The 19497-nt window shown below is 46.3% G+C and overlaps 1 protein-coding gene across 6 annotated transcripts in view; it reads left to right on the forward strand.

Moving 5' to 3' along the window:
- Window positions 1-507: 507 nt before the first annotated feature.
- The window catches only part of ZZZ3 (zinc finger ZZ-type containing 3), a 45383-nt gene continuing 26393 nt past the window's right edge, over window positions 508-19497 (forward strand). Inside the window, exons 1-2 of one of the 6 annotated variants that reach the window (XM_056532650.1) lie at window positions 508-594; window positions 15306-16786. In XM_056532650.1, coding sequence (XP_056388625.1) covers window positions 15357-16786 — 1430 coding nt within the window. In that variant the 5' untranslated portion in view covers window positions 508-594; window positions 15306-15356. Of the gene's footprint in view, window positions 595-9491; window positions 9542-9628; window positions 9741-9787; window positions 9907-12482; window positions 12828-15305; window positions 16787-19497 lie in introns of those variants that run through there. The other 5 variants (XM_056532655.1, XM_056532653.1, XM_056532651.1 and 2 more) reach the window with 5 other exon arrangements.

Here is a 19497-nt window from a genome sequence, read left to right on the forward strand (position 1 = left end):
CTGCACCCCCTCTTCTATCACACCCCGCTCCCCTATAACACTGCACCCCCTCTTCTATCACACCCCGCTCCCCTATAACACTGCCCCCCTCTTCTATCACACCCTGCTCCCCTATAACACTGCACCCCTCTTCTATCACACCCTGCTCCCCTATAACACTGCACCCCTCTTCTATCACACCCCGCTCCCCTATAACACTGCATCCCCTCTTCTATCACACCCTGCTCCCCTATAACACTGCACCCCCTCTTCTATCACACCCTGCTCCCCTATAACACTGCACCCCTCTTCTATCACACTGCACCCCTCTTCTATCACACCCCGCTCCCCTATAACACTGCACCCCTCTTCTATCACACCCTGCACCCCTATAACACTGCACCCCTCTTCTATCACACTGCACCCCTCTTCTATCACACCCTGCTCCCCTATATTCCACTAGACGTGCACGTGCAGCAGTGCAGTTCCTCCCGGTCTCCAGCAGATGTCACTCTATCAGAAGCGGAAGTGGCGTCGGCGTGGAGGGGGCTTCCGGCGAGTGTGCAGCGGCCTGGCTCCCCGATGAGGATCCGGCGGACAGCGGGTACCAAACAGGTGAGAACCCCCGGGCATGAGGGGCCACTTCCTGTCACACACAGGGCATCGTTGTGCACTCCTCTGGGCGTCAGGACAGGAGCCGCACCTGCTGCACTGCTCTGTATAGTAATGGAGGAGCTGCAGTGTGTACAGGGCTCTATGATAGAGGGGGCTCTGCTGTATACAGTGCTGTATTGGGGGTCCTGTGTATGCACTTGTTGGGGTCCTTCATGCAGAGTGAGTGATGCTCTGCAGTGCATGTGTTGGTGCTAAGCTTATCTTCTATAGAAGCTGCACTATGATTTCTGCTCTGGAGGCTTTTCATTAAATTTTCTCTAAATGGTGTGAACCATACATCTGATGGTTTTGCCAGCTTTAGGTCAGCATTTCCCAACGGCTGTTGAAGAACTACAACTTCCAGCATGCCTGGACAGCTTAGAGCTGGGAGTTGTAGTTCTGCAACAACCGGAGAGCTACAGGTTAGGAAGCAGTACTTTAGCAGTGGTCTCCAAACTGTGGAGCTCCAGCTGTTGCAATACTACAACTCCCAGCATGCCCGGACAGCCAACGGCTGTCCGGGCATGCTGGGAGTTGTAGTATTGCAACAGCTGGAGTTCCACAGTTTGCAGACCACTGTCAGATTTTTTTTATTTATTTTAAAGGCTTTTTCATTTACATTTTTTTTCTCCATGAGCTGTAATTTTTACCGGTACCAAAAAAATAAATAAAATAAAAAAATTCTCATGTCACAAAGTAAAAAATAATTTTGCAATTGTTAGCATTTGCGCTGTCGATCGTTCTAGTTTGGACAATCCTACATGTGGTGATACTGAATATTTTTTAGTTGAAAAAATGGAAAGGGGTGTGAAGGGGGTTAAAGGGGTACTCCGGTGGAAAAACATTTTTTTTTTTTTTTCTTTTTTAAATCAACTGGTGGCAGAAAGTTAAACATGTTTGTAAATTACTTCTATTAAAAAATCTTAATCCTTCCAGTACTTATTAGCTGCTGAATGCTACAGAGGAAATTCCTTTCTTTTTGGAACACTGATGACCTCACGAGCACCGTGCTCTCTGCTGACATCTCTGTCCATTTTAGTGACCGTGCATAGCAGATGTATGCTAAGGGCAGCATGGTGGCTCAGTGGTTAGCACTGCTGCCTTGCAGTGCTGGGGACTTGGGTTCAACAATAAATAAAGACTTATTATTATTATTATAAAGTCAGGAGAGCACTGTGTTCCTGATGTCATCAGAGAGCATTCCAAAAAGAAAATAATTTCCTCTGTAGTATTCAGCAGCTAATAAATACAGGAAGGATTAAGATTTTTTTAATAGAAGTTATTTACAAATATGTTTAACTTTCTACCACCAGTTGATTTAAAAAATAAAAAATAAATTGTTTTTCCACCGGAGTACCCCTTTACATTTTTTTTTTTTGGGGGGGGGGGGGGAGAGGGGAATTTTTTTATATTTAAATAAATAAAAAAATTTTTTTTTTTTTTTTTTAAGCCCACCTACTGACCTATTGTAAGCAATTGTTAAAGTCCTTATATAGATCAATGTAATGCATATGCATAATATTGATCTATGAGATTGGCTCTCTATTGCTAAAGCCCGCCTGAGGTAGGCTGCATCAATCGTCAACTCACCGCCTGCGTTGAGACCTAGTACGGGCCTCGAGCTGGCCTGAGAACCCATTGGCACCCCGCAATCGGGCCACCCGACCACCAGTTATTTATGCCATATATGCGGCATGTAATCAGTAAAATAACGGACCTCGGAGTGATCTTTGATGTCCGTCCTTACTGGCAGATGTCCACTGCAGATAGCGGTACCTGCCTGGTTTGGCGCGAGCCCACCTCCCTGGCATCTGCCCGGGTGGACTTTATGCATATAGCAGGTGCCGGCAGAATATGCTGGCACTAGGACCACTCAGAAATGCTCCGTCTCCATAGACGGCAGTTAAATTTTAGAACGAATTCCGCTAAAATGATTGCCATGTCATTTCTTTCAGCGGCTGCCGTAATCGGAATTTCCACGGCAGATATTTCCACCGCGGAACCTCCGCTATGTGCACAGTGCAGCAGAATCCTGTTGAAAACAATGGTACTCTGCTGCAGCGTAATTTCCAAGCTGAATTTCTTTGCTATATTACGCTTGGAAATTCTGTTGTGTTATCATGGCATAATCCTATACCAGCAGGTTAGTGCTGCTGTCAGCGTTCCTTTAAAGGGGTACTCCGGTGGAAAACTTTTTTTTTTTTTTAAATCAACTGGTGCCAGAAAGTTAAACAGATTTGTAAATTACTTCTATTTAAAAAAAAATCTTAATCCTTCCAGTACTTATTAGCTGCTGAATACTACAACTTTCTGGCACCAGTTGATTTAAAAAAATAAAAATAAAGTTTACCCCTTTAAAGGTAACCTGGCATCTCTTTCATGCTGCCTGAACTACCAGTCATTGGGTCATTGTGTCCCCGGTGGCTTTCCTTGTCCAACCAGCCTTAATTGACAAATCTCACTATAGCCAAACAAAGAAAGATCTGTCAATCAATGTCGGCAGGGGAAAGCTGCTGGGGAACACTCCGATGCCTTGTCATTTGGTAGGATTAGCCTTACAGAGTGGTGACAAGGTGAATGTAGTGATCTTGCTGCTGTTATTGAGCTCCTTTAAAGGGGTAGTCCAGTGGTGACAAACTTATCCCCTATCCTAAGGATAGGGGATAAGTTTGAGATCGCGGGGGGTCCGACCGCTGGGGCCCCCTGCGATCTCCTGTACGGGGGCCAGGCTCTCCGGCCAGATAGCGGGTGTCGACCTCCGCAGCGCTTTGGCTCTGCCATAGAGTTGTATTGAGGGGGCGTGTCGGCTGCCGCTTCGTGCGGAGGTCGACACCCGCTATCTGGCCGGAGAGCCTGGCCCCCGTACAGGAGATCGCAGGGGGCCCCAGCGGTCGGACCCCCGCAATCTCAATCTTATCCCCTATCCTTGGGATAGGGGATATGTTGTTCACCACTGGGATCACCACTGGACTACTCCTTTAAAGCACATCCCATGGTGCACAGCTATTTCTCCCCTCTTTCAGGAGGCTGGACTGATTGCCAGCAGTAAACTCACAGGTACCTCCTTTCCCTTAGTTGTCTGGCCAATCACAACACCTGCTATGCCATGATATAGTGCTGGGGAAAGAGCATTGGACTGATTGTGCTGCACTGAGCTGGGGAATGATTTACATAGAACACTACTATAGATGACATGTGAGGGGACTGGGTTTACTAGGTGCTATGTAAGCAGAAAGGAAAAACAGCAGCAGCTCAGCAAGGGATTAAAGGGGTACTCCAGCCCTAAGACATCTTATCCACTATCCAAAGGATAGGGGATAAAATGTCTGACCGCCGGGGTCCTGCCGCTGGAGACCCCCGCAATCTTGCATTCGGCACCCACCTCTTTGAGCTGCACGCCGCGCTGCTAGCTCACAAACTGCCGGGGCCGACCAGGGGGCCGGAGTATCGTGAAGTCACGAATCCGCCCCCGTGTGACATAACGCCCCCGCCCCTGCTATGAAAGTCTACGGGAGGGGGCGTGATGGCCATCACGCCCCCTTCCATAGACTTGCATAGCGGGGGCGGTGTCGTGACGTCACTATACTCTGGCCCCGTGGTTGGTACCCGGCAGTTTGTGAGCTGGCAGCGCGGCTCAAAGAGGTGGGTGCTGAATGCAAGATTGCGGGGGACCCCCGCAGTCAGATATCTTATCCCCTATCCTTTGCATAGGAGATAAGATGTCTTAGGGCCGGAGTACCCCTTTAATTGCACAGAGCTGTTGCTAAGAGAGGGAAGACTTGATTTACTATTCAGGGACAGTCTTGATCCTCTGAAAGAGGCAGACAGGCTCAGTTATTGCAGGTTTTTCATCCCAGTGTCCTCCACTCTTCTGTGCTCCGTACTGGCCTGTTTGCTGCTATTGATGGACTGAGTCTATAATACAAGCAGTGCACAGCAGTTTGCAGTAAAGTGAGACACCTAGTGGCCAATAATATAGGGCTTTTTTTCTGGGGTAAGTAATCATTTTTGGCAAATAAAGTGATTTACAAATAAGTTACAGGTCACATGGAGGACAGTTGCTTTAAAGGGGTACGCCAGTGAAAAACATTTTTTTTTTTCATATCAACTTGCTCCAGAAAGTTACACAGATTTGTAAATTGCTTCTATTAAAAAAAATCTTAATCCTACCAGTACCTATCAGCTGCTGAAGTTGAGTTATTTTCTGTCTGACAACAGTGCTCTCTGCTGACACCTCTGTCTCTCTCAGGAAGTGTCCAGAGTAGGAGCAAATCCCCAAAGCAAACCTCTCCTGCTCTGGACAGTTCACGAGTCAGACTGAGGTGTCAGCAGAGAGCACTGTTGTCAGACAGAAAATAACTCAACTTCAGCAGCTGATATGTACTGTAAGGATTAAGATTTTTTTATAGAAGTAATTTTCAAATCTGTTTAACTTTCCGGAGCCAGTTGATATGAAAAAAATTGTTTTTTTTTACCGGAATACCCCTTTAAACTCCTGTGACCATTTCAATTAAATTTACATATTCTTAAGTATATCTGAAGAGGCAAATCTGATCACATCCTTACAATTTGTTGCAGATTTGCAGCAGAATTTAAAGGCATTTATATGTGGATTATCTGCAGCCGACCTGTCCTGTGTGAAGTGCAGCGCCCTAAGGATATGACTGCGGGTTGTGTGCAGCGGACAACTCGCAGCGTTTCCATACAGAAATCCACAACAGAAATTCTACACCAAATTGCGCAGGTTTTGGTGCAGCTTTGTTGCAGATTTTCCCCTGCAGATTAGGCAATTTAAAAAGAAACCAATGGGGCAGATTTACTTTGATTGACATTTCATAAGCTAATTTTATGTAAAACTCCGCTGTGTTTACTGCACTGGAATTACTGCCCGTGCGCCAGCTGCAGAAATATAATCCAGCGCTGAGCTGCCATTGATTTTTTTTTAATGCAATTTTCGCCTGTTTAGCGCTTGTGGATGCCTGTTTCGTGCACAGCTGCAACCCCTTCCTTACCACTTGGCATGAACTGTACAGATGCAGTCTCAAGATGGAGGCCTAATGCAGACAATAAAAAAAATTCCCCCTGTTGTTTAAAAAAATTAGCAATAAATCCACCGATCTGATCCAAAGTTAAAGGGATACTCCAGAGGAAAAAAAAAATTCAAATCAACTGGTGCCAAAAAATTATACAGATTTGTACATTACTTCTATCTATATATATATATATATATATATATATATATATATATATATATAATATATAAAAAATCTTAATCCGTCCAGTACTTATCAGCTTCTGTATGCTTCAGAGGAAGTTGTGTAGTTCTTTCCAGTTTGACCACATGACTCTCTGCTGCCACCTCTGTCCTTGTCAGGAACTGTCCTAAGTAGAAGCAAATCACCACAGCGAACCTCTTCTGATCTGGACAGTTCCTGACATGGACAGAGGTGGCAGCAGAGAGCACTGTGGTCAGGCTAGAAAGAACTACACATCTTCCTCTGGGGCATACAGCAGCTGATAAGTACTGGAAGGATTAAGATTTTTAAATAGAAGTAATATATAAATCTGTATAACTTTCTGGCACCAGTTGATCTGAAAACATGTTTTTTGCTCCGGAATACCCCTTTAACACGCTGCCGATTTGAAATGCACACTGCAGGTCGTATTTTACACTGATTTTGAGCAGATTTTTTCCAGTGTGCGGCTGACTTTTGTTTAAAATAAATAAATAAATAAATTCTGCCCACTTGCCTGGTACTGTTAATTCTGCAGATTTTCCATATCGAAAATCTGCAGAGTTTCGGTTGTGTGCAGTTGTAACTCTTTGGGTATGTTCACATAAGGTTGGATTTTTGCAGTGGATTTGCATGCAGAAAATCTGCAGAGTATTACAGTTGTAGCAAAGTTAGCAGAATTTGTTGAAATCTCCCAAGGATAGGGAATAAATGTTAGATCGTAGAGTTCTGACACTTATCCCCTATCCTTAGAATAGGGGATAAGTTCTTAGATCCCGGAGTTCTCCTTTAATGAGCTTGTACAGTGATCCCTCAATTTACAATGGCCTCAGGTCTGGTCATTTCTGGACCATTGTAACTTGAAACCACACTAAACATACAATGTACGAACAGTCCAGATCTGTGAAAAGTGTCAATGGCTGGAAGAACCGACCAATCAGAATGGGCATTCACTGGTAAAACCCCTGTATTACTGAAGTGTATGCACTGACTGGTGTCTGGTAGCGCCCCCTACAGTACAGGGAGGTATTACATGTTCTGTACTACTCTTTACCTGTATTACTGAAGTGTATGCACTGACTGATGTCTGGTAGCGCCCCCTACAGTACAGGAAGGTATTACATGTTCTGTACACTTTACCTGTATTACTGAACTGTATGCACTGACTGGTGTCTGGTAGCGCCCCCTACAGTACAGGGAGGTATTACATGTTCTGTACTCTTTACCTGTATTACTGAAGTGTATGCACTGACTGGTGTCTGGTAGCGCCCCCTACAGTACAGGGAGGTATTACATGTTCTGTACACTTTACCTGTATTACTGAAGTGTATGCACTGACTGGCTGTCTGGTAGCGCCCCCTACAGTACAGGGAGGTATTACATGTTCTGTACTCTTCGCCTGTATTACTGAAGTGTATGCACTGACGTGTGTCTGGTAGCGCCCCCTACAGTACAGGGAGGTATTACATGTTCTGTACTCTTCGCCTGTATTACTGAAGTGCATGCACTGACTGGTGTCTGGTAGCGCCCCCTACAGTACAGGGAGGTATTACATGTTCTGTACTCTTCGCCTGTATTACTGAAGTGCATGCACTTACTGGTGTCTGGTAGCGCCCCCTACAGTACAGGGAGTTATTACATGTTCTGTACTCTTTACCTGTATTACTGAAGTGTATGCACTGACTGGTGTCTGGTAGCGCTCCCTACAGTACAGGGAGGTATTACATGTTCTGTACTCTTCGCCTGTATTACTGAAGTGTATGCACTGACTGGTGTCTGGTAGCACCCCCTACAGTACAGGGAGGTATTACATGTTCTGTACTCTTCGCCTGTATTACTGAAGTGCATGCACTGACTGGTGTCTGGTAGCGCCCCCTACAGTACAGGGAGGTATTACATGTTCTGTACTCTTCGCCTGTATTACTGAAGTGCATGCACTGACTGGTGTCTGGTAGCGCCCCCTACAGTACAAGTAGGTATTACATGTTCTGTACTCTTTACCTGTACCAGGATTAGCTGCTCCTTTGGACACCAGGTGAGGGCGGCTCCATGTTACTTTTTTAGGACACTGTGTACTGCACAGGACCCTGAAGAAGCTCCTGTCCTCTACATAGACAGTGATTACAGCTCCCAGCAGATCTTTATTACTTTTATATGTAAGGATTTGCTTTATCTATATTAGTTATCTACTTATTTTTCTATAATCCTCACTTTTTCCTATTTTTGGATGACATTTTGGTGCCTTTAGAACCAATTACCAGGTTTCCATAGAGTTCTGGTCTCAACATACAATGGTTTCAACATACAATGGTCGTCCTGGAACCAATTAATATTGTAACTTGAGGGACCGCTGTAAAGGCATGACGGAAAGGAGTCAGATTTTTCCATATTACAAAGTTTCTTTTCACAGACAGAACAGGTTCACACCATGGAATTTCCGCCCAAAATTCCCGCCAGAGATCCCAAGGGCGATGCTAGGACTCCACGGACTGAACTGCTGTCCCTATAGACTGCAGTGCATTTCTGAGCAGTTCCACCGGAGATTCCGTGGTGCGAACAACGGCCTGACAGTCAGAGGGGCAGTGCTGAGCCGCAGCAGCCACTCCTCCTCCCTCCCTCCCTCTTCACTGATTTCGTAGCCGCCACCTGTGATGCGCATTAAAAAAAACCTTCAGGTGTCCAATTATTTTGTCATTGATTTCTCAATTGAACCCAATGTGGAAGGTAAAATTTCGACCATATTCCTAGATGATTTACTGCAGATTATTCACGTTAATCCTAAAAATAATGGCAGACATGCGCCTGCAAAATTGCGTGTGCGGTGTATTTTTATTTTGCGCTGTTTTTGTGCTACTTTTATGTTGGCGTCATCATTTTAATTGTTTGTTTTTTTTTTTTTTTTTTGGGTGCTTTGGGCCGTGTTTAACAGGTGCATTGGCTTGTGCACTGAATTTATTATTTGCGCAATACGTTATATTTTTTATGCGCAAAAGTATTCGTGTGGCCAACCGGCGTAGGAATCTGAGAGGGGGAATTACCCCCCCCCCCCCCCCCTTTTTTTAAATTTTTTTTTTTGTGTGCACATCAGGGGCTTCCTGTAATTTGTGTTAATTTATAGAGTGACCTGCTCCAAATTTTGCGCACCAATTGCCCCCTCCCATGTGTCTAACACAACTGTATGTAAAACAAATGCCCCATAAAAATTACATTTTCATTTTGCAGTATATTTTATTGCTAAATAAAAATTTGACCTACCCAAAAAATTTAAAAAAATAAAAAAAATGGCGTTATGGCTCAAAGAAGACGAAGAGGAATAAACGTAAGCGTAAAAACTAAAATTGCTGCAATGAGAAGGACAGAACTAGGCAGACTGCTTCATACTGCAGTGTACTCCAAGCTGTAGCCCTCCAGCTGTTGCAAAACTACAACTCCCAGCATGCCCAGACAGCCTTCGGCTGTCTGGGCATGCTGGGAGTTGTAGTTTTGCTACAGATGGAAAGCATAGCTTGTAGTACACTACTATACTGGCTGCTTGTCTTTGTTATGATGGAGCCAAGTCACGTGTTCTCAGGTGAAGCTGCCAGGCCCCGCCCACGTGATTCTGGAAGCATGGCAGGAGCTCATCAGCACCGGAAGGGGAGGAGTCTACATACACGTTCCGATTCTGTTGCTAAGTGCGTGTTAGACTCCACCTAATCACGTGGGAGGGGCGTGGTCAGCATCAGTCTGTTGCTATGCGCCTATAAGCCACGCCCAGTTTATAGACGTGCACGTTGCGTTGCTGCGCAGCAGGGGGGGGTGGAGTCACTACTGTTGCTATGGGCGCGTCTGGTTACGCTCGCTATCTTTTGCGTCGTGTTACCCCGCCCACAAGTAGGCGGAGTCTGACTCAATTATAATGAAATATGGGTGGAGGGGAGGGGGGGTTGGTTTCAACCTAAGCTCGCGAGAATACTCTCCTCTCGCGGGAACGTGATGGGAAGACATGTCCGGGGGAGTGAGGCGTGAAGCGGGACCGGTGATGGGGAGGAGCGTGTGTGTATGTATATAACGCGAGGTGGTCACATGGTGGAAGGGACGGGGGTGAGGTCAGGGGTGACTCTACGTGCCTGGCGTGAGTGGAATTAGGGTGGAGGGGGCGTGGTCTCTGCAGGCTGTGGGCGGGGCCTGTGGGTATGTAATGTATATGGGGCACTTGAGGGGTTCAGTCTGTGTCACACAACAGGGAGTTACAATGCTGGGGGTCGTAGTGCACTTCTCAGCTCCCTGTGTCTGTTCTGCATCTACAGCTCCTGGCATGCTGGGTGTTGTAGTTCTGCAGAACTACATGTGGAAGAACCCCAGAGACCCTTCAAATAGCCATAGTGTTGCATTGCACCCCTGGGTGACTGTGTAGTTCAGTGTTCTCCAGGGGTTGCAGAACTACTACTCCCATCATTTCTAGGGCAATTATAGATTTTTTTTTGTATAGAATAGTTTTGCAACCGTTGAAAAGATGAAGGCAGGTAGGACATGATGGGAGTTGTAGTTTTTGCAACGGCTGAAGTGATGCACGCTGGGACGCATAGCCAAGGACTGTCAGGACATGATGGGAGTTGTAGTTTTGTTCCAGATGGAGAGATGCGGGTTGGGGCACACAGCTGAATGCTGTCAGGACATGATGGGAGTTGTAGTTTTTGCAACGGCTGAAGAGATGCAGGCTGTGGCACAAAGCCAAGGGCTGTCAGGACATGATGGTAGTTGTAGTTTTGCAACACCTGGAGGCACCCTGGTTGGGAAACACTGCACTAGAGAGATGCAAGTTCTCACACACAGCTAAGGACGACTGTCAGGTCATGATGGGAGTTGTAGTTTTGCAACAGCTAAAGCTATACAGGTTGGAGCATGTAGCTGAATGCAGGTAGGACATGATGGGAGTTGTAGTTTTGCAACAGCTGAAGAGATGCAGGCTTGGGGCACATAGCCACGGACTGCCGGGACATGATGGGAGTTGTAGTTTTGCTCCAGATGGAGAGATGCGGGTTGGGGCACACAGCTGAATGCTGTCGGGACATAATGGGAGTTGTAGTTTTGTTTCTACTGGAGAAATATAGGTAGATGCACAAAGCGAATGACTGCCAGGACATGATGAGAGTTGTAGTTTTGCAACCTACAACTACCAGCATGCCCGGACAGCCAAAGGCTGTCCGGGTATGCTGGGAGTTGTAGTTTTGCAACCCCTGGAAGTACCCTGGTTGGGCAACACTGCACTAGAGAGATGCAAGTTCTCACGCACAGCTAAGAAGGACTGTCAGGTCATGATGGGAGTTGTAGTTTTGCAAAAGCTAAAGATATACAGGTTGGAGCACGTAGCTGAAGGCAGGTAGGACATGATGGTAGTTGTAGTTTTGTAACGGCTGAAGAGGTGTAGGCTGGGGCACACAGCTGAATGCTGTCGGGACATGATGGGAGTTGTAGTTTTGTTTCTGCTGGAGAAATATACGTAGATGCACAAAGCTAAGGACTGCCAGGACATGATGGGAGTAGTAGTTTTTCAACACCTGGAGGCACCCTAGTTGGGAAACACTGCACTAGAGAGATGCAAGTTGGCACACACAGCTAAGGACTGTCAGGTCATGATGGGAGTTGTAGTTTTGCAATAGCTAAAGATAGACAGGTTGGAGCACGTAGCTGAAGGCTGTCAGTGTGTTGAAGTTTGGTCCCAGATGGAGAGATATAGGTAAACACACATCTGAACACTGCCAGGACATGATGGGTGTTGTAGTTTTGTTCCTGCTGGAGAGATGTAGGTTTGCACACATATCTGAACACTGTCAGGACATGATGGGTGTTGTAGTTTTGTTCCTGCTGGAGAGATGTAGGTTTGCACACACATCTGAACACTGTCAGGGCATGATGGGTGTTGTAGTTTTGCATTTGCTGGTGAGATTCAGATTGGTGCACATAACCGAAGGCTCACAGGACATAAAATTGGTAGCAGTTGCAATACCACAAACAACCTGTGAAAAAAATGTGGCACTGTTTGTAAAAGAAAACTATGTAGAACCCCTATAATGCCGTATGAGATGGAGGTGCTGTTTGCTCCCATTCACTGATAAGAAATGTATTGTGGGACTTTGTGACCATTATGAAAACTTTTGTATAGTTCCTTAAAGGGGTACTCCGGTGGAAAACATTTTTTTTCTAAATCAACTGGTGGCAGAAAGTTAAACAGATTGGTAAATTACTTCTATTTAAAAATCTTAATCCTTCCTGTACTTGTCAGCTGCTGTGTGCTCCACAGGAAGTTATTTTCTTCTTGAATTTCCTTTCTGTCTGACCACAGTGCTCTCTGCTGACACCTCTGTCCATTTTAGGAACTGTCCATAGCTGAAGTAAATCCCCATAGCAAACCTTTCCTGCTTTGGACAGTTCCTTACTTGGGCAGAGGTGTCAGCAGAGAGCACTGTGATCAGATGGAAAAGAAATTCAAAAATAAAAGAACTTCCTGTGGAGCATACAGCAGCTGATAAGTACTGGAAGGATTAAGATTTTTTAATAGAAGTAATTTGCAAATCTGTTAAACTTTCTGGCACAGGTTGATATAAAAAAAAAATGTTTTCCAGTGGAGTACCCCTTTAACCTGTGTTATGGATAAGCAATCATGTGGTGCCTCCCAGATTGTTATAGTTGCAGGATGATGGGGGCGCAGGGTAATGGGGGGTGCAGAGCACCTATATTTGTCTTCCTCTCCCCCTAGCAGTGACATTGGCTCTCGATGGGAGTTTGCAGGGAGGTGATGTGTATCGGTGCCAGCCTTTCTACTTCATGCACACGCTTTGCTGAAATGGCAGGAATGTAAATCTGTGGCTGCGGGGCGTGAAAATCATGCGGTGGTCGAGCCGGGAGCAGCAGCCATAACTGTGCCTGGAAGTAATCACTGTGAGAAAAGAGGACAGTCAGCGAGACCTAGTGTCACTTGTGAGCACCGCCGCATATGTGGTTCATTAAGGGTCTATTCACACGTACAGTATTCTGCGCAGGATTTCAAGCTGTGTTCAGTCATTGAGTTTACACTGAAATCTGCAGCAGAAAATCCCGCACATCAAATCTGCTCAAAATACTGTACGTGTGAATAGACCCTAAAGGGAGAGTCTCATCTCCAAGTTATGGTTTATCACTAGGACAGTGTTTACCAAACCAGGCCACCTCCAGCTGTTGCAAAACTACAAATCCCAGCGGGGGAGATTCATCAAAACCAGTGTAGAGGAAGAGTGGTGCAGTTGCCCATAGCAACCAATCAGATCGCTTCTTTCATTTTTAACAAGGCCTCTGAAAACTGAAAGAAGCAATCTGATTGGTTACTATGGGCAACTGCACCACTCTTCCTCTACACTGGTTTTGATGAATCTCCCCCAGCATGCTTCTCTTTGGGAGTTATAGTTTTACAACAGCTGGAGGCACACTGGTTGGGAAACGCTGCACTAGGAAATGTCATCGGGACCCTGCCAATTAGCATCTTCCGCTTGCACACTGGCTCGCCCAGCCATCCCTTGTACAGGATAAGTGCATCATAGTTACATTTAAAGGGGTACTCCGGTGGAAATATTTTTTTTTTAAATTCAACTGATGCCAGGAAGTTAAACAGATGTGTAAATTACTTCTATTTAAAAATCTTAGTCCTTCCAGTACTTATCAGCTGCTGTATGCTCCGCAGGAAGTTCTTTTCTTTTTGAATTTCTTTTCTGTCTGTCCACAGTGCTCTCTGCTGACACCTCTGTCCATTTCAGGAACTGTCAAGAGCAGGAACAATTCCCCATAGAAAACCTCTCCTGCTCTGGACAGTTCCAGACATGGACAGAGGTGTCAGCAGAGAGCACTGTGGTCAGACTGAAATGAAATTCAAAAAGAAAAGAACTTCCTCTGTACTATACAGCAGCTGATAAATACTGGAAGGATTAAGATTTTTTTTTTATCAGCTGCTTTTTTCTTTCCAGTCTGACCACAGTGCTCTCTGCTGACACCTCTGTCCATGTCAGGAACTGCCCAGAGCAGGAGAGGTTTTCTATGGGGAATTGTTCCTGCTCTTGACAGTTCCTGACATGGACAGAGGTGTCAGCAGAGAGCACTGTGGACAGAAAGAAGATATTCAAAAAGAAAATAACTTCCTGTGGAGCATACAGCAGCTGATAAGTACTGGAAGGATTAAGATTTTTTAACAGAAGTAATTTACAAATCTGTTTTAACTTTCTGACACCACTTGATTTATAAAAAAAAAAAGAAAAAAAAAAGTTTTCCAGTGTGGAGTACCCCTTTAAGTGAATGGGGCAGGCTGCAGTTTCCTGCACAGCCAAGTGACCCGGTTTAGCTGTCCTGGAAAAGACTGAAGGCAGCCACAGCTCTGGATAAGCACCAGTTCAGACCTCCCGCGGTCATAAAATGTAAGATAGGAACCCCAAAGGTGTCGCCTCTCGATGTCTAGTCTATCCATGTGCTGTATGAAGCCATTTGGGCATCTTGGAGCCAACAGCAAGGAACGTGACGAACATGAAAGATGTGCAAAAATTAGATTATACAGTAACTTTGGCGCTAGGCAGTGAACAAAGTAAAAGCAACACAGTTCACGCAATTGATAAATTCTCCCGCCATGATTGTAAAGGTTATATGTAGCTGTTACCTCTAGACACCAACATGCTGTGATGACATTGTGTGTATAGACCAGTGTTTCCCAACCAGGGTGTCTTCAGCTGTTGCAAGACTACAACTCTCAGCATGCCTGGACAGCCGAAGGCTGTCCAGGCATGCTGGGAGTTGTAGTTTTGCAACAGCTGGAGGCACCCTGGTTGGGAAAACACTGGTGTATAGACCAATGTTCTCCATCCTGCTGCTCTCCAGGTCAGGGCATGCTGGGAGTTGTAGTTTTGCAACAGCTGGAGGCACCCTGGTTGGGAAACGCTGGTATAGACCTATGTTCTCCATCCTGCCGCTCTCCAGCTCAGAGCATGCTGGGAGTTGTAGTTTTACAACAGCTGGAGGCACCCTGGTTGGGAAAACACTGGTATAGACCAATGTTCTTCATCCTGCCGCTCTCCAGCTCAGGGCATGCTGGGAGTTGTAGTTTTGCAACAGCTGGAGGCACCCTGGTTGGGAAAACACTGGTATAGACCAATGTTCTCCATCCTGCCGCTCTCCAGCTCAGAGCATGCTGGGAGTTGTAGTTTTGCAACAGCTGGAGGCACGCTGGTTGGGAAACACTGGCATAGACCTATGTTCTCTATCCTGCCGCTTCCCAGCTCAGGGCATTCTGGGAGTTGTAGTTTTGCAACAGCTTGAGAACCACAGATTGGAGACCAAGATCTGTAGAGACAAGTTTTCTTCCACTGAAAAGTGTTTGTCTGTCAGGTTTTTGACTTGTTGCATAGATTTCCTAGACTGGACTAACTTGTCTTTGTCTTCCAGGTTTCCCAATGAGAGGATCATGTCGATCTCACAGTTGGGGTGATCCATAGCATGGCTGCTTCCCGATCGACTCGCGTCACAAGATCTACCGTGGGGTACAACGGATTGGACGAAAGCTTCTGTGGGCGCACCCTGAGGAACCGCAGCATCGCTCACCCGGACGACGTCATCCCACCGTCGCTTCTAAGATCGAGGTCCCCAAAGAAAAGGCCCGAACCTGCCCAGGTCCAAAAGGGAAGTATTACCAAGGGCGGCGCAGAGGTGAAGCAGCCGGCTCCTCGGGAATCTTGGGTCAGCCCAAGAAAGAGGGGTCTATCTGTTTCCGAAAAGGACAGCAACGAAAAAGACAGCGTGGAAAACAGCGACAAAAAGTCCAGCGGACCGCTGTCCCCTGTGCTGAAAAAAATCAAGCGTTACCTGCGATCTGAGGAAGCAGGGAGCCCGGAGGAGGAGGAAGAATTGCCCAGTACATTTAAGACAGACTCCTCGGAAAGGAGGATATCGGAGTCGGACAATGAAACAGAGAGTCCCCGCTCTAAGCGAACTCATCGATGTTTTCTATTGGATGATAGTAACCAAAGGGAAATCAAAAGCGAATCGGGGTCCGACAAACTTGTGAAAAAAATCCTCCCTGATGGGGACGTGTTCAATCATCAGGCTGTGAACGGTATTGACAATGAGACTGCTGCTGTAAATTGTAATAACCGCCCTTCGGGTGGAAGTGTTAAACAGAATAATACTAGTGTGTTCCCTCCCCCCAGGGAGTTAATCGTAACGGAGAACGGGAACTTGTTGACGCCTTGCCCCGTGCTCAGTGTCGGCAAAAAGGACGCGCTATCAGACCACAATGTGCCTTGCACGCACTCCCAGGAGCAGGCAGACAGACTGGACCATGAAATAGTTAACAACTGCCTACCTATTGACTTCATAAACCAGACCAATGAAGGGGCGGGGGTCCCCTGTACGGAGCAGACTGTACGGGACTCTGAGGAGGAGCTGGACGTAGTGGGTGACAGCGTCTCCAAGGAACAAACCTCTCCAAGCCCCACTCAGGAGAAACCGGTGTCTGCAGAGGCTTCGTCTGGTTCACCAGGGTTGGAGGCGGTTGCCTCTCTGGAGACTTGCTTCTCGGACACTAAAGAACATAGATATACTTTAAGAACTTCCCCCAGGAAGCCTGTGTCTGTGAAGGACAGCCCCTCTCTGTGCGGGGAGAACGGGCAGGCAGAGGAGGGTGCTGGGGAGAGCAGCGGACAGGATGGTGTTGTGAACGGCGCCGGGGTTAATCCGGACAGTGACAAAAAGCAAAGCGGTGCTGCAAAGGGTTCACAGGAAAAACCCGCCGGTCCCGCCTCCAGCGCAGAAAGTGCTGCACCATCCGCCAAGGAGAGCGGCAGTGCCCAGCCTGCGGAGGAGGAGGACGAGGAGCCCGATGTCTATTACTTCGAGTCCGACCACGTGGCGTTAAAACACAACAAAGAGTATGTGTAACCACGGTAACTTTGATTTCCGCCACCCGGCAACGTGATATGGTTTCCGTTCCGGAAGGTTTCTATAATTTTACTTATCTGAAACATTGCTGTTATGCTTGGTGCAGGGCATGGTGGGGGGTCGGGGTCTGTCATTCCATCTCTCCCCCCCCCCCCCCCCCAGACCCTTTATGAAGTACAACACTTTGTGTATAAGTTTTTTGCATTTTATTTTGTCAGTTTATTGGTGTCCATCACCTCCAGCTGTGATCTCCAAAGTGTGGACCCCCAGATGTGGCAAAACTACAACTCCCAGCATGTCCGGACAGCCAAAGGCTGTCCGGCCATGCTGGGAGTTGTAGTTTTGCCTCATCAAGAGGTCCACATTTTGGAGACCACAGGTATAGAGCACCAGTTCTTCTAAACCAACCCTAGGTCATCTAGAAACTGCTCCCAATGTGTATTGGATTGACAGACATGACAGAGCACATTCTCTATCAATCCCATAGACCTTTTGTTCAAGGTTTAAATCGCATCAAGTCTCAGCCTCAATCGCAATTTAAAGCTGCCAAAGTGCACAGCACCGAGCTTCCCTGCTTCCCTGGCTGCCAAATCCGGCTCATGTTCTCTTATAGTCTATGGGAATGAGTGGAGCTTGAGTGAGCTGCATACTTCACCCGTCTGCTTCCCTTTTAGAAGTTGTTACAAATGACAGTGATGCTTTAGGGTGTATTCCTAAGTACAGTGTGAAGCTGCAGATTTGAAGCGGTGTTCAACCATTTAGTTTACATTGAACTCTGCAGCTTCAAATATTGCTCATTAAATACTGTATGCGCAGGATACTGTACGTGTGAATACACCCTTAAGGTTTACACAGGAAAATTCACCCCCTATCCAAATGTTAGGGGATAAGTATCTGTTCTGATCTCCTGCATGGCACCCCGGCAGTCCCCAGGAGCAGAACGTGTCGACCCCCGCACAAAGCATCTATCTTTATGGGAGAGCCAGAGATACCCCAACACTGTATCTCCAGTTCTCCCATAAAGATACATGGAGGTGGCGTGTCCACCGGCGCTTCTTGCGGGGTTGCTATGCCCCCTTCAGGGGGACTGCCAGGGATTTTCTGCTGCAGATTTCAGTGTAAACTGAATGACTAAACACAGCATAAAATCCTGTGCATAAAATCTGCGCAGAATACTGTACGTGTGTACAGACCCATAGGGTGTATTCACACATACAGTGTGAAGTTGCAGATTTGAAGCTGTGTTAAACCATTTAGTTTACGTTGAACACCTGCAGCTTCAAATATTGTGCATTAAATACTGTATGCGCAGGATTCTGTACATGTGAATACACCTTTAGAGATACATGGGGCGTGTCCACCACTGCTTCTTGTGGGGATTGCTATGCCCCCTTCAGGGGGACTGCCAGGGTGCCATGCAAGGGATCCCAGTGGTCGGACCCCTTCCTTGATCAGACACTTGTTCCCTTATCGTTTTGGATAGGGGATACCTTGTTCTGCATGTTAGTCTAGTCCAGCCATACCTGTGTTTAGTTTGTAGAGCTTGTTGTCTCCATTAAACAGCTCATGTAATCTAGCCAGGAGTCGTCCGACTAGTCAGAGAGGCCTGGCCTAAGGTCCGCTATTCTGCGGGGGCCGCACCACTTCTCTCCGCTTACATCACACTGTTGATATACATGGCTCGCCCACTGCACGATGTATACAGAGAAAGGTGGTGCAGATCCCGGGCCACGTCTCTCCGACTATTTAGACAACTTTCGGCCAGGTTACAAAAGCCTTCTTTATGGGGATAACGAGCGCTGCAAAGTAAACAAATGTATGGGAGGATTAGACTTGGTAAAGGGGTGCTCTGGAGGGGAAATAATGTTTTTAAATCAACTATTGCAGAGAGAAAAAAAATCCATAAAATCACATTTGTCTGATTTTTAAAGAATTTATTTTGCAAATTATGGTGGAAAATAAGTATTTGGTCACCTACAAACAAAGCAAGATTTCTGGCTCTCACAGACCTGTAACTTCTTCTTTAAGAGTCTCCTCTGTCCTCCACTTGTTACCTGTATTAATGGCTCCTGTTTGACCTTGTTATCAGTATGAAAGACACCTGTCCACAACCTCAAACAGTCACACTCCAAACTCCACGATGGCCAAGACCAAAGAGTTGTCGAAGGACACCAGAAACAAAATTGTAGACCTGCACCAGGCTTGGATGACTAAACCTGCAATAGGCAAGCAGCTTGGTGAGAAATCAACTGTGGGAGCAATTATTAGAAAATGGAAGACATACAAGACCACTGATAATCTCCCTCGATCTGGGGCTCCACGCAAGATCTCACCATGTGGTGTTAAAATGATCACAAGAACAGTGATAAAAAATCACAGAACCACACAAGGGGATCTAGTGAATGAACTGCAGAGAGCTGGAACCAAAGTAACAAAGGCTACCATCAGTAATACACTACGCCGCCAGGGACTCAAATCATGCAGTGCCAGATGTGTCACCCTGCTTAAGCCAGTACATGTCCGGGCCCGTCTGAAGTTTTCTATAGAGCATTTGGGTTATCCAGAAGAGGATTGGTAGAATGTCATATGGTCAGATTAAACCAAAGTAGAACTTTTTGGTAAAAACTCAACTCGTTGTGTTTGAAGGAAAAAGAATGCTGAGTTCCATCCAAAGAACACCATACCTACTGTGAAGCATGGG

Source organism: Hyla sarda, chromosome 7 (genome assembly GCF_029499605.1).
Source record: "Hyla sarda isolate aHylSar1 chromosome 7, aHylSar1.hap1, whole genome shotgun sequence".
NCBI lineage: Eukaryota > Metazoa > Chordata > Amphibia > Anura > Hylidae > Hyla > Hyla sarda.